Raw genomic sequence first — 15,397 nt, 5'->3', positions numbered from 1 at the left:
AATGCAGCACAGGAAGAGAAAGATACATTTTTATTTCCCTCGGCGAGAAATCGCAACGAGTTTCTTGCAGTTTTCTGTTATATATTTGTGGGAGTTCCAATTATACAGCAACTAATTTACGTACAACATATATAAGTATCTTACGCTACTAAATTACGGCGTATTACAGATTCTTAAAACAATTATGATGGAGAGTAATAATGTATTCGTGTCTCTTTCTCTTTAACAACGCTCCGACAAGCAAATGAATCTTGGAGTACCTTGGAGATACTATCGCATCGCATCGCATCGTTGATTTCATCTTGAACCATCAAGATTGAACGAAATGGAACTCTTGCTGATAAGTATCCAAATACGAATCGCGATAACTTGCCTTTGTTATGGCATTATTTCTCAAAATAAACCTGCATGGTCTTCTCCCTGATCGATTTTCCTTCAATCTGCTTCCAAAGTTGGTTTTTCAATATATGAAATAAACACATGCTATGTAACGAAAAGGAAAAATCACCTGTTGATTGATAATGATTGATAATGAAGAGCCACTCGTTACGTTGATACGCTTTGTCGTGTGTTTCATACGGAGCACTTATTAACGTGCCAACAATTAAGCACTAAACGATCTAATTATTTCTATAATGTACAGAATGATCCGTGAAACTTTAGCGTTTAATTCTCAATATTATTTTAAATAAAAACAAATGTGCAAGATCAGTTTGCTTTCAGAAGTTAGTCCAATTTGTACTTGATAAATGAAAAAAAATAAATTAACACGTGAAAATAAATTATCTGATCAGCGTAAGTGATGGTACTTAATTCGTAATAACGAAAGCAATCAATAATCGATACTACAGCTATAAAAGTGTTCCGATGTGCCTCACGTTGATCAGTTGACCGCTGTTGACTAACACTGTTGACATGAGGAAAGCGATTATATCACAGAGAAGCAGAGGAGCAGCAACTGGCGGCGTTAGATCACATTTACCAAATCTTAGCTGCAATGGCTCTCTGCATTAAAACGAACTTGCTTCGCTGTTTCATGCGCTCAATGAAGTACTCCTTGCCTTCCAGGTTCTCGTCGACAGGTACAAACCCCTCATTCTGGCAACAAACGAGAGTTAGTTGGCTCCTGAGTCGCGTTTTTCCCCGCGCGTGTGGCTGATCATCATCATCATCATCATCATTATCATTTCTCTCGTGAGATATCTCTTCACTTTTATCATCATTTCGGTTATTATGATCGTCATCACGAAGATGAATCGACTGTTTCGAAAGTCGACAGTCTACGCCAACAGTCTAACCAACCTTGGTGCTCGGTGCATCGCCCCCCTCTCCCTCTCCCCATCTCTCATAGTCGTCCTCGTCCCTTTCCTCGCCCTCGCTCAAAGGTCCGGCTTGTCTCTTGTTAGGTGGCACAGTCGAGCTGCCGCCCTCCTGCTCATGCTCGACGTCGTCGCCACCTTCGAGCATCTTGTTGATCTTCTCCTTAGCCTCGTCGACCTTCCTCATTGGATCGGGTGAGTAGCTGCGATCGCTGTAGCGATCGCGCGATGACGCTCGACGATCTCTGAAGTCCCGCCTGTCGCGGAAATCACGGAAACCTTGCTTACCGTGGAAGAATCTGCCACCGCGATTGCCACGACCACCACGACCACCGCGATTATTAAAGCCACCGCCGCGACGGTTGCCAAAACGATTGTTGTGCTGATTGTTGTAGAAGCGATTTCGGTTCTGGAAATTGTTGTTACCGCCGCGATGATTTGGATTGTTGAAGCCTTGGAAGCGCGGCTTGTAGTACGTGCCGCGGTTGTTGTACGGTCGGAATTGCCTCTTCCGGTAATAGCCACGATCACCCGATCTACTGCGACTGCGACTCCTCGTGTACGATCTGGAACGTGATCGTGACCGCGATCTGCTGTAAGTGCCGGAGAGTGATCTGCTGTATTTTCTCTCGTAACTTCCAGATCGTCGATTCGAGTAAGACCGTGAGCGACTTCGTCTGGGCGATCGTGATCTCGACGAACCCGAGCTGGAGGCGCTACGTGATCGGCTGCGCGATCGTTTCGCTGGGCGATCTCTGCTCATTCGTTTGTTCACCCCGCCACGACTGCTAGAGTCGCGCTTCTTCGACGTTTGCCGGTGGCTCCGCTCTGCTTCACTGTCGGAATCGGTTCTCGGACCTTTAGCCTGGCTCTTTGCTGTTGGTGGTGGACGAGGTGGCTCGGGTGGATGTCCGGCCCCACTGTTCTGACCGATCGGTTGAAACTTGCCGCCCAGATTGTTGCTAGAACTGAATTTCGTCGGCGTGGTCTGCGAGACCGACATGGTCGGATCCTTGTACGATTGAAACTTGTTCTGCGGTTGCGGCGTGGGATATTTCACTGGCGCTTGCTTAGGCATTGGTGGTTCTTTCGGTAGTGGTGGAGGTGTTGGTGTAGGTTGTGGTGGTAGAACTCTTTTCTCGGCAAGTTCCCGTTGCATCTGCTTGCGTATGTTCAAAGACTTCTCGAGAGCAGCGCGCTGTAATCTTTCCTCCAGCTCGTTATCATCGTCTTCATCGCTGTCCACGAACACGTTGGATTGTATCTTCTTGCTTTCTACTGGCTCTTGCCACTTTTGTGGAGGAATGTCTTTTTGCCTGAAATCATATGCCAATGTAAATTTTCAGTCGCCAATAAAGATTAAGATTATCTTAAACTTGTCAAATATTATCATTTATAATTAATTATCCTATTATAGTTTTTTTTTTTACTTTTTCACACGTAATTGTAATCTAGTTACATCATCTACAATTACTTACCTAGCAGCTTGTGCAGCCTTCCACTTTGCATTCAATGCAGCGGTGTCAAGCGTGGGGAGTTTCGGCTCTGGATGGATCAACTGAGACTCTTGTTCAAATATATCTGTTAGCGGCTTCCTTTGAATCTCTGTAACGAGTGATTATACATATGTATATGTATGTAACGAGTCAAGAAGGTCGTTTTTTTGCATCAAATTTGACTTTATTGCGTTCAATAGAAACAAATTATTCATCAACCCCAAGCAATCACCATTGTCCTCTATAATCATAGATTACTTGTTTGTGATAAATAATTTGTTTCTACCAAATGTAATAAAGTAAAATTGGACGCAAACATCGAACTTGTTGGCTGACCTAATATACGAGATCTTTCCATATTCAACGTATTTCAATAAAAACACGTGTTTTAAAAATACCTTTTCTTTGTTGCGCAGTCATTGGCACCCTGGATTCCCGCTCGTGATAAGCTTTCGAAGCTTCGTCTCTCTCCCTCTCCCTCTCCCTGCGCAGCTCCTCCTCCCTACGTGAACTCTCAGCTAGCTTCTCCGCGTTGCTAAGAGGGGAAGGTATGTCATTATACTGTGCTACATACCTAGTAAATATAAAAACATAAGTAGAATACGATATCGGAAGGCCGCGTAACTTTTTCCGTTCAGTCAGTGCTAGCTGAGAATATCAAAATAGTGTAAATGAAAATAAATCATTATGCAAGAGCGCGAGCTTAAATCAAGAATTAATTAGAGAACATGATAAAAATTAAATTATTCCAATTCCAGTAAAGATTCCAACCTTTTCAGCGCCGCACAGTCTTTCTCAACCTTCGCATAATAAGCATTGAGCTTGGACTCTAACTGCTCCAAGTCGGGCAAAGATGACTTTTTCAATGCTTCCAAATCTCGCTCGAGCTTGTCCTTGTTTTTACGCTTTTTCCGCTCCTCCTTCTTCTTCTTCTTTCGACTCTTCTTATCCTCCTTTTCCTTGTCTTTTCCTTTCTTCTCTTTCTTCTTCTTTTTCTTCATCTTTTCACTCTCCGAATGTTTCTTTTCCTTTTCCCTTTCTCTCTTCCATCTCGCTGTCTCCTCCAAGAATTTTCTTACCTGTGCGGTGCACATGAAATAAGTTTTACGTTATAATAATTTTCACAGGATGCAGGCGGTTTCAAAACTTGAAAGGCAACGGGAGATCGAGAACAAACATTATACTTGCCTTATCTTCGTAATCAGAGTCGTCCTTGGTCTGCTCAAGAAACTTGCGTACTTTAAGTTCGTAGTCGTCCATTTTCTCGCGCGTATTCGTGGTGTAAGAAGTCGGCGCGATAGTATCGTGAGTGGTAGCAGTTGCAGCAGGGGGATTGTTATACTGTGCCATGCGTTTACTGAGCGGCGAAAGCGAATTACGATGATCTTTCTTGTGCTTGCGTTTACGGCCCGGCGAACGCGATGCTGATCGTGAGCTACCTGACGACGATGAAGTGCTCGAGTCTGAAGTAGAGGAGCTCGTTGATCCGCTGGACGAGGAACTCGAGCTGGAACTCCACCTCTGCCTCTTCTTTGATCTAGACTTCCTCTCCTTCTTGCGTTTCTTTTTGTCTTTCTTGTTTTCAACAACGTCGTTCTCCGCCTCGAAACTCTTAAAGGTATCCAAGGGATTCAACGACGCCGTGAGAGTCTTGGATTTTATATATTCGATGGAATTTCGCGCTTCCTCGTGGTACGGCGCGATCGCCAAGCAATTCTCGTACGCCTTCTGAGCATCCTCGAACTTCTTCTCGTCCTCGTAACTTCTACCGAGGGCCACTAATGTCTCGGCCATGTACTTACGAGCATTCGCGTGCGTCTGATTTAATTTTAAAGCCGTCTCAAAATCCTCAATCGCCTTCTTGAAGCTGCCGCTATTTGCGTACCTGTAATACAGAAAACAAAATATTAAATAAATCTGTGCACACCGTGGAACGTGTGAAACATTCATAAGTTTTAACGAGAAACTTACAATGCTCCTCGAGCAACTAAACCCTCAACGTTGCGAGGATCAACACTGAGCGCTTTGTTGAGACACTGGAAAGCTTCGGAATGACGCCCGGCCTTGAAATGATCTATACCCTCAGCGACACTTCGGAACGCCCACTTGCTCGCTTGCGCTTGTCGCAATTCAGAAGCGTATTCATTCGGCGGAAATCTCTCTCTACGCACAACAAAGATGACGAAAACATGATTAGAAATACGAAATAGTCGGATCTCCATGTTTACTAAAGCGATTAGATCAAGGTCTTACCTCAATCCAACCATGTTGGAGTGAGTATCTTGTCCAAGACCGATTAAGTCGCACAGATATTTAATGTTGTTTGGATTGTTGAAGCCAGTACTATTCTCCAACAGCGTTTCATAACTCTGACCTTTGTTGTCCATCGCTTTCCTATACCACAGAGAGAAATCGCTAGTTATTAAAGATAGCAAAGATCGTCGCGACCTTTGCCAAAGAAGAGAAAACCAACGCTACTTCGTTAACGGTAAAACCAAAGACTTGATAATCATGACAGCCGAATCCTCACAATCCCATAGATAGTATCGCCCGTTTGACGATGCACGTGTGCGCCTCTCAATTTTTTGACATCTCGTTACCATGTCTTTTTCTCTCCCTCTTTTTTTCTTTATACGCGCATATTTGTCATTATACGTGCATTATCCGTTCTCTTCTTCTTCTCATAAACAACAAAGTTTTATTATTCCTGCACATTGACGCTGGTTCCTCGACCTCCATGTATTATACAATGATACGATACTAATGCCAAAAGCGCTTTAGCGTTCATCTCTTTCCCGATCACATTGCGTATGATTTGATGATCTTAGCGCAACTTCTGGTATTAGAATCGTTCAAAATCTATCTGTTTGTACCGTTAAGAAGCAGCAGGGGTCCGAAACAGGGATGCGGTAACAGGTTGGTAAGATCCCTTTATTACCAGATATATAATCTCATAGTTAAAAATCCACATTGGTAAACAACCTCAGTATTATATAAACTCGTCTCTCACCTTTCATATCGCTAAGAAGGATATTTCTAGTATTTTGTATCTCATTTGTAATCGGAGGATTTTTTCTCAACATAAAAGCACACGGTCTATCATCGATCGATGGTGATTTATACAAGATATTTTTTTTTTGGTGCGATAAAATAAATTGCATAGCCCTAGAATAGATTGGGAGCCACGCCTGAGTATCTATTATCTTCCAAGTCGACCAAAAAAATTTTTTTAGATGTACTTTCGCCTGTTTGCATTTTGTGGTGTCAATTTGTTATCAACATGACATCACTTTTTTTTATTTCAATATAAGCTGTAAGTTTAAACATCATGGTATTATTATGACATTAAGGCGCGATTCTTTTGAGGCTTAAAGGTAAAAAGGTTTTGGGCGATTAAGATTCGAGTTGTTTGGTCTCTGCTTACGCATACCTTCCTACAGTTCACGCAATCCACCTTACGTTCACAAAAGAAACTGTTGCGATCGCGTGTGTATATATATATATATATATATATATATATATATATATATATATATATCTTTTACCAACATGTAATGACTCGTATACAAGGATCATATCGATACACATTTGTAAGTAATATGAACATGTACTAGTGACGTGATATCTCGGATAAGAGACCAAACAACTTTAAGTCAGTGTTATACCTACCGTCTGCTGAACTCATTTTGACCACTCAATGCTCAACGTCTCATACTGGAAATTCAATCTCAAAAGTCATTTGCGCCATAGTCTGGCTGGTGCTTTGAGAGTAACATATCACAAACGTAGATAGAATATGTGCGCAATAGATGTCAACCATGTCAACCAATGCTCAAGGTTTGAATTCATTTGTATCACATTAGAAATTCATCATCATACTGACTATCAACTTTTTACGTTACATAGAGTGTCTGGCACCTAAATTCATAAAAATGTGTAAGAGGAGTCAAATCTAATGTACCTAATTTTGTTAGTATCACAGTGCTTCTGTTAAACTTGGACTTTGTCTCCCCACCATGCTATTATTCCTTACCTTATCTATAATTATTTTGTTACTTTTATCTACTACAAGGAAAAACTCGAGACAGATAAGTTACGTACATAATAATAACAAAAGACTATTACTATCGCCAAGCAACGTATAATCGAGAGTCAGCGTATCGAATCTTATGTCTCCATCTATCAACAATTGGACAAAAACAAAAATATAGATCGGATTTCGGTGCAAGTGCTCTTACGATGATACACAATGAACAAAAGTGTGACATCACAGAATGCTTTCGTTTATCGTGTGATAAACTTTCTCTCTCTCTCTTCCTCTCTCCTGGTAAGTGCACAGAATCAACTTATGAGAGTTAGCGAAGCGTATTATGGATACGGTAAATCTGCAACTATACATAACAGTTTCTTTATAATTACTTACTTATAAGCTTCGGGAAGATCATCGGAATGAATAAGTCCCATAGGTGGGTGTGGCGCTTGCCCTTCCCGGGCAGGTACGTTCATAACTGCAACAACTCGCTCGGCCTCAACGTTAACTTCACTCACTACGACGCAGACGAGATCATTTGCCATGTAGCCCCTTGTTACACCCTTCTTGTCCACCGCCGGCACAGTGGCCGTATTTAATATCAGTGCCTGATAAATACACACACAAACTTGTTACTCGAATTTAATTTTACAAGTGAAAATTTAATTTAGCAAGTGACGGAACGTCGACATACCTTAACTCCTAATTCAGTAACAACTCTCGGGGAATCACTGCAGTTGCAAAGCACCTTCAGAAGCAGACCTGCGGCGCTTTTACCCATTACTTGCGCGTAAATTGCATCCCCAATAACCAAACTCTGCAAATTAAATGAAAAACAAAAATCTTTGAATCATATCAAAATCCCTTGAAATAAGCAATACTTTTTAAATTATATATATATATTTATTCTGTAATTATTTCTCTAATCTTACCTCCAAAAAGTTACGAATGCGTTGGGATTTCTCCATGGTGACAAAAGTATCAAGTGCTGGTGTTGTAGCATAAAATTCTGGAGAAATAGATTATTGCACGTTATTGTACAATATTGCTTATGTAATAAAAGGATACTTGAAAACATTGTTACCTTCGTCTCCCAATTCTTGCTTGATGTTCTCTGCAGATTTCTCCAAGTTTGTTTTATCATACAGGGTATCCGCTTTTTTAGCAAGGAACTGCTGAAGCTTCAGTCGTTTGCCTCTGTCTCCAAAGCTGTGGAAGACGGGCAATCTCATTCAGTTAAAGAACATTCACAAAATCGGAAAAAAAGACACTCCTAGATTATTCGGATTGCGAATGTTCACCTGAGAGTCTTTTGTCGCTGTTGGTAGATTTCAAAGTTAGGGTCCTTGAGATTGAGAATGGCTAGTTCGTTTTCGTTGCGCTCACTCTCCCATACTTTCTGCATCTGTTGGCCATGGTAGTTCAACGCTTGTGCCACGAGACGGGCGTCCACAGATTCCATTTTCGCTCACCGCGAACGGACCTAATCTGCAAGACTACGAAATACGCCGGTTTCGCATTATTCGCTCGCTCATCTACGCCGCCCATACAGCAGCCGCGAGTGTGTCCGTCATCATTACATACACAAGACATTACATAGTGACACAGAGATATATCTCTAATTGTATCCTCATGCATAAAAAAAGTCCTACGAGCCAACGTTCAAGGCGCCCAAGGACGCGCAACGTGACTCGCTCCATTCCTCCATTCGATTCGATATCGTTTGCAAAGTGACACGCCACCGCTTCCGGATGTCCGTTTTTATCATCCCGTGCCCACCCAATGTTCTCCGGCGGCATTGCGTCGAGGCATCGAGGAGTGCAGAATTCTGCGCGCCAAACGTGGAACGCCAAAAGCGACTACATTGGCGAAACCCAGCGCCAACGCGACCTCAAAGTCGCGTCGCCGTGGCCGTCGGGCTACTTCGCAACAACGCTCGTGTACGGGCGAGAAGCGCCCCGCTAGATTGATTTATCGACAACAAGATGGTCGTTGGAGCGTGGCCGTGCAAGGAGAACCCACGGGGGGAAAGTACTGCGAAGGGATCGGCGCCATGACGCTTTCCGTCGAATGGTCACCTTCTCACCAACCTGCTTCTCACCGCAGAATCGTAATTGTAAGGATGTTACTTACCACTCACTTGTGATATTACGTTCCGCAGCAATACGAGTTCAAAGAGAATCACGATGCGCCATGAGACATCGTCGTCGACGAACGAACGCGTGCCCGATCGATCACCCGTACGTCCTACGTAGCACAAGTCACGATCGCAATAGCCGGAAGTGAGGCAAGAGAGGCCGAGAGGGACACCGTGCGAGACGAGCATGCGCGCCGCGCGATTATTTTTATCGAACGCCAGTGACGCCGCGTCGATACGGCGAAGCATCTCGTGGCGCGCGATTTGAAAAACCGTTCCGTACGATACGAAACAACCTCCAGATTATTTAAAATATTTCATACTCGAGTTGTTAAGGGGAAGCTGGAAGTTGCTAGTGAACTATTTTTTTACTATAGCGATGGTAATTGCAGCTTCGAAAATTCTCTTTATTGCTTGTGCAGAATAAAAAATCCTTTTCCACAAATGAAGTATAGATAGAAAGAAAGCCCGCTCTACAGGACTTTATATTCAAAATGGAAAAAAGTTAGAAAAGACAAATGCAAGTTTTTAACTTTTCCATTTTGAATATAAAGTCCTGTAGAGCGGGCTTTCTTTCTATCTATACTTCATTTGTGGAAAAGGATTTTTTATTCTGCACAAGCAATAAAGAGAATTTTCGAAACTGCAATTACCATCGCTATAGTGAAAAAATAGTTCACTAGCAACTCCAGCATCCCCTTAACTGCGATGGCAGTTGGGATGGGATAAACCGTACGTTTTTACACATGTTAATTTAATACATAAGTTGTTCATTCGACAACAGTATACATGAAGAATTTGCAAGTTGTAATTTGCAATATAATGTGACGCAATATTATACAATAAGTAACAGAAGACATGTAAAATATAAAATACAATTGCTTACTAGTAATCGATCTTATTAGAAGTAACGCGATATGTTGCTGCGTCTTATATCGGAACAAGTTTCCAATATAGGTAATGCATTCAACGATACAGTCTTAATAAACTGTGCATATATTGTCACCTTATACCTTATATTTTTTTTCAAGAAGTAAGGAAGTAAGCAATATCATTTCTCTGATTCGCCAGTTGCCAAATGATATTGGCTATTGCAAGGTTTCGAAGTACTTAAATCACACAATGAACACTGCACCTACGAATATCCTCAAAAAAAGGACACAAGTTGATGTCACATGGAAAGTGATTCCCAAGCATTCATCTCTGAAATCGGCTTTAGAAAATAGTATTCATGCAGAACTTTGTACAGCTTTTTAGATATTATCTAGCGTAGATTATCCATCGCGCATATACGTATAAACAACTGCATTTTATTTCCCCTATCGTTTCTTCCTAAGTTTTTCTTTTTTTTTTACATCCACGTTCCAGTAGTAAAGAAGCTGCATCACTATCACGCCGTTCGCCAGTGAGGAACACATGAACATTATTATCATAGTTGAGTCACCCGTTTCTTGGATGGACGTGAATATTCTCGCGAGGGAACCGAAGAACAGCAGGAAACATGTCGCGGCCGATAACTGGCCGGTACTTCCATTGGAATAATTTGTGTGGGCTTGCATAAACTGTAATATAAAAATCATCGATTGATAATTGTATAATCAGAAAAGATTGATGTAATGAAAACTTGAATAGATTAAGATATGCTAGTAAATCTCTAAAACTGTGTTCAGCTATGTAAGAATTTCATTGAATAATTAAATTAATTACATACATAATTGTACATACTTTACTAATAAGAACAATGGGTATATTCATTGCTTGGCATGCCCAGAGGACATGGATGGGTGTTAGTCCGCTATTAGCGGCTAAGATAACAGCCATATAAGCGGCGAGGAATGCGGTTGCTTTTATCGTTTCACCGCCATAATGCATTACTAGAATTGCAATGGCCAAAGTCTGAAGTCCCAAAAATACTCCATCTCCCCAAGCACTAAAATTACAATGAACGTTACATGATAAATTTATTTGTATTGTACATAAAATTGTATACATTTGTAAAAAAAAAGAAATAGTGTTCTATCTATAATTTACTTACCTAAATGGAAACTTATTCATGAAACTATAGGATGACATCGCGCTGATGGCAAATAAATCCAGCAACACACTGAAGACATTGATTCCTTCGCCACTTTTATTTTTTATAATCTTCACAATTTGTGGTATTTTTACTAAAAATGAAGAACACGTCACCATGTGACCTTAGTAAATATATAATTATTAGTTTAACAAATGAGACAAAGATAAAGATAATAAGTGACAAAGCAGAATACTTAAAGTCACATTATAATTAGTAGATAACAGTATATCTATACTATTACTCCTTACAAGTAGAATTACAAACACTTCTTTTTCATATATATAAAAAATATATATATATATATTATTTTATATCATAATATGTATTTCAGAAGAAAGTTATGATACTAACCAAGCAAGGAACCCGCAATAATACCTAATCCTAAAGATTTGCTCAGAGTCGCCTTGAAGCATCCAACTGAAACATTGTTCGACATAATTATGCTTTATCTATGAACATACTTATTTATTAAAAAACATTTATTTTTTATCCGACGAATCTTGACATCTTGACAAATTAACAATAAATTTTATACTTGTTAGAATAAAGTTGTTATAAAAACAAAAAACATACAACACTCCTTAAGAATACAACTATGAATGAAACATGACATTTGATTATGAAAAGTATAATAAACGCCAATTAACTACTACTTGCAAGACAACTCACAAGTTTTAAAATTTCGAAAATGCCGCGGGCGTTTCACGTGTCATAAATGAAACGTTGGACTTCATGGACCGTATAGATCAATGCAAATTCAGTGAACGTACCGTGAAAAAAATTGAAATCGTCAAAGTACTCCTTCATACATTCTTGAGTAACTAGAAATAACGCCGTTTCTCTGATAAGGTGAGCCATATTGCGGTGATTTGCACTCCGCTCATTGACTATCCAACTTTATAACGTCGTCGCGTGTGAGACACAACGTGAATGACGTGAACTTCACGTTCGACGTGAAGTGGAGCGACCCAAAGCAACTGCGGTGTCCGCGGTGAATCGTTGCTACGTCATTGATCATTGAACGTTCTGTGATCAACCAAACGTACCCTCAATTTTTCAGTCGACTCATCGAACGTTTCTGTGGCGACGCAATCGACTTGGCGCGAACTTTTGAACGACGTTCGTGGATAACGTGCGGGAAACGCGAGTAGCCCTCCATCATTTTGCGGAAAGTATTGTACCGACGTTATTCATATTTAAAACAAACTTTTCTCAGACAAAAGAAGATGCAAGCGCATAAAATAAAAGAGAATTAAGAGATTCAGAACTGCAATATGAGGAACAACAGGTACTTTAACACTGACTCCCGAGTAAAATTATTTTACTTGCTGTAATTTAATTAATTAATTTAATTTACATTAAGGGGGTATTCTAGTGTAAAAGCGGAATTTGTATGCTATTTTGGTGAATTTTTTTGGAAAAAAGTATAAGGTTTTTTGAGGCAGGGTTTTCCCTGCTTATTCATACATATTTAGTGTATGTTTCCAAATTTTTTTAGTAGACAATAACTATAAATAAGCGCTGCACATGATATTAAATAAGAACATGAAAAAAAAAGTTGGTCCATGGTTCCCGTGATTTCAGCTGTTCTGCTCATCTGAAACAAAAAAACCAAAGAGATTCTTAATTAGTATGAGTGTGGCTATAGCAAGCACCAGAATGAAAAAAAATGTTGAAAATCTAAAACATGACTTCATTGAGATAATTAAGTTTCGATTTGTGCCATTTTTTTCACCATTGAAGGGTTGTAGAAATTCCAAAAAACAATATTTCGACTTGATTGTGGTAGGGGCTATAGCCACACATATACTGAAGATGTGTGCAAAAGCCTGAATCAATTGATTAACTGGTTTTTGAGATATCATGGGAACCAATTTGAAAAACATAGTTTCGAGAAAAACACGTTTAAAGTTTTTCATACTGATTACATAGAGATAATGTTACGATCAATCGGCTAGTCCAGGGCCATACAGGGGACATTCCTCTTGTTCGTAGAAATCCTGCAGAGCTGATCTCTCTTCCCTGCGATTCATTCTCTGATCTCGAGAGAAGGTAGTGGAGCGCCGCTCCGAGCGGATGATACGAGCTTCGTTCCGGGAGTTTGCGTACACCACCGCTTGCCGACCAATACTAACTCCCATCACGTTCATAAGTTTGAAAATTGGCATAAATCCTTTATTGAAAATTATAACTGCCAAGAATGTTGCTATTTCAACAACTTTCGCGCCAGCATGGAGATGTTTTGGAGCAAAAGTCCAAATCAATGAACTTAGAGATTCATTGTACTATATAACCTGTACTATACAAAGGCTCCAATTCAAATGTACGACCTTCAAAGAATAACGATCTTCCGATCCTACCTAAAATACTAACACAATGCTCTGTTGCGTGCCGCGCGGTCCAACCGCCGAGCGCGCGCCAGAGGTTATTTTCTATTAGGTGCTATTACTTTGTTAATTTTGCGAATCGGGCTAAATCTTCTCGCAGACATATTTTCCATACCATATACTTGCAAAATATGCCCCAAAAAAAAATTCGATTTTTCTGACATGCTACACTAGAATACCCCCTTAAGGGAGTATTCTAGTGTAAAAGCGGAATTTGTATGCTATTTTGGTGAATGTTTTTGGAAAAAAGTATAAGGTTTTTTGAGGCAGGGTTTTCCCTGCTTATTCGTACATATTTGGTGTATGTTTCCAAATTTTTTTAGTAGACAATAACTATAAATAAGCGCTGCACATGATATTAAATAAGAACATGAAAAAAAAAGTTGGTCCATGGTTCCCATGATTTCAGCTGTTCTGCTCATCTGAAACAAAAAAACCAAAGAGATTCTTAATTAGTATGAGTGTGGCTATTATAGCAAGCACCAGAATGAAAACAAATGTTGAAAATTTAAAACATGACTTCATTGAGAAAATTAAGTTTCGATTTGTGCCATTTTTTTCACCATTGAAGGGCTGTAGAAATTCCAAAAAACAATATTTCGACTTGATTGTGGTAGGGGCTATAGCCACACATATACTGAAGATGTGTGCAAAAGCCTGAATCAATTGATTAACTGGTTTTTGAGATATCATGGGAACCAATTTGAAAAACATGGTTTCGAGAAAAACACGTTTAAAGTTTTTCATACTGATTACATAGAGATAATGTTACGATCAATCGGCTAGTCCAGGGCCATACAGGGGACATTCCTCTTGTTCGTAGAAGTCCTGCAGAGCTGATCTCTCTTCCCTGCGATTCATTCTCTGATCTCGAGAGAAGGTAGTGGAGCGCCGCTCCGAGCGGATGATACGAGCTTCGTTCCGGGAGTTTGCGTACACCACCGCTTGCTCACCAATACTAACTCCCATCACGTTCATAAGTTTGAAAATTGGCATAAATCCTTTATTGAAAATTATAACTGCCAAGAATGTTGCTATTTCAACAACTTTCGCGCCAGCATGGAGATGTTTTGGAGCAAAAGTCCAAATCAATGAACTTAGAGATTCATTGTACTATATAACCTGTACTATACAAAGGCTCCAATTCAAATGTACGACCTTCAAAGAATAACGATCTTCCGATCCTACCTAAAATACTAACACAACGCTCTGTTGTGTGCCGCGCGGTCCAATCGCCGAGCGCGCGCCAGAGGTTATTTTCTATTAGGTGCTATTACTCTGTTAATTTTGCGAATCGGGCTAAATCTTCTCGCAGACATATTTTCCATACCATATACTTGCAAAATATGCCCAAAAAAAAATTCGATTTTTCTGACATGCTACACTAGAATACCCCCTTAAATGAAATATTTTCAAGCGTATATTTCAGTCTTTTTCCCCTCAATTTTTTCCGATCGCTTCGTGTTTCGCTAACTTCACTCTCCGGTATTTCCTGACGCTGCTTCGTCAGCGATAGTAACATGTCAATCACTCGGATCACTCGTCCCATAATTTCCCAGTGTTTCTATTAATATCTCGGCAAACGAATTCCTCAAAATCCCGCGGTATCGACGGAAATCTCGCCGCGTGCGTCTCATCTCTCACGCGATCAATTCGGCCTCCGAAAATAAGCATTATCTCGGAGCGGTGGGCCCCGAACAATTCCTCCCCATCGCAATTAGCGATACCAGGCCGAGGCGAGCGATTCATCAGGCTACCACCCGCCGCGGTTTGCCCACGCGACACGGAGAGATGCAGCCGCGTAAGTGGGTCAGAGTGCACGCAAAAGTCGAGGAGCGCGGCCCGATTAGCCACGCGATCGCTTCAGCGTTTCCTCGCCTACATTCCGACTCGGGGGTGTGCGGGGGTTGCGATGCGGGGGCGTGCGGAGGTGCCTGGTACGCTGCCCGTG

The 15,397-nt window shown here is 40.8% G+C and overlaps 2 protein-coding genes and 1 long non-coding RNA gene across 9 annotated transcripts; 1 reads left to right on the top strand and 2 right to left on the bottom strand.

Moving 5' to 3' along the window:
* Positions 1 to 65: 65 nt before the first annotated feature.
* LOC105278183 (serine/arginine repetitive matrix protein 2) lies at positions 66 to 9,146 on the bottom strand. Of its 7 annotated transcripts, none has more exons than XM_011337047.3 (14): positions 8,979 to 9,144; positions 8,147 to 8,341; positions 7,930 to 8,054; positions 7,778 to 7,854; positions 7,540 to 7,662; positions 7,239 to 7,453; positions 5,069 to 5,209; positions 4,787 to 4,978; positions 4,004 to 4,700; positions 3,587 to 3,894; positions 3,214 to 3,389; positions 2,798 to 2,924; positions 1,303 to 2,635; positions 67 to 1,098 (listed from the first exon to the last, which is right to left on the bottom strand). In XM_011337047.3, exons 2-14 carry the CDS (start codon positions 8,305 to 8,307, stop codon positions 979 to 981), a joined length of 3,795 nt encoding a protein of 1,264 aa, XP_011335349.2. In that variant the 5' UTR covers positions 8,308 to 8,341; positions 8,979 to 9,144; the 3' UTR covers positions 67 to 978. The 7 variants fall into 7 exon arrangements, with proteins under 7 accessions (XP_011335355.2, XP_011335353.2, XP_011335356.2 ...); XM_011337049.3 differs by having other exon boundaries at positions 8,986 to 9,144; XM_011337050.3 differs by having other exon boundaries at positions 3,214 to 3,350; positions 8,979 to 9,143.
* On the top strand, positions 8,430 to 10,490 carry LOC113562689. Its single transcript, XR_003407050.1, has 2 exons — positions 8,430 to 8,961; positions 10,351 to 10,490. It is a non-coding gene; the product is annotated as an uncharacterized LOC113562689 (long non-coding RNA).
* LOC105278182 (mannose-P-dolichol utilization defect 1 protein homolog) lies at positions 9,723 to 12,073 on the bottom strand. The gene is made up of 5 exons (XM_011337046.3): positions 11,830 to 12,073; positions 11,411 to 11,476; positions 11,018 to 11,150; positions 10,708 to 10,912; positions 9,723 to 10,544 (listed from the first exon to the last, which is right to left on the bottom strand). Exons 1-5 carry the CDS (start codon positions 11,915 to 11,917, stop codon positions 10,302 to 10,304), a joined length of 735 nt encoding a protein of 244 aa, XP_011335348.1. The 5' UTR covers positions 11,918 to 12,073; the 3' UTR covers positions 9,723 to 10,301.
* Between the last annotated feature and the right edge of the window lie 3,324 nt (positions 12,074 to 15,397).

This window comes from Ooceraea biroi, chromosome 10 (assembly GCF_003672135.1).
Source record: "Ooceraea biroi isolate clonal line C1 chromosome 10, Obir_v5.4, whole genome shotgun sequence".
Taxonomy (NCBI): domain Eukaryota; kingdom Metazoa; phylum Arthropoda; class Insecta; order Hymenoptera; family Formicidae; genus Ooceraea; species Ooceraea biroi.
Note: the sequence above shows the minus strand (reverse complement) of the source record. Positions and strands in the feature narration are given on the sequence as shown.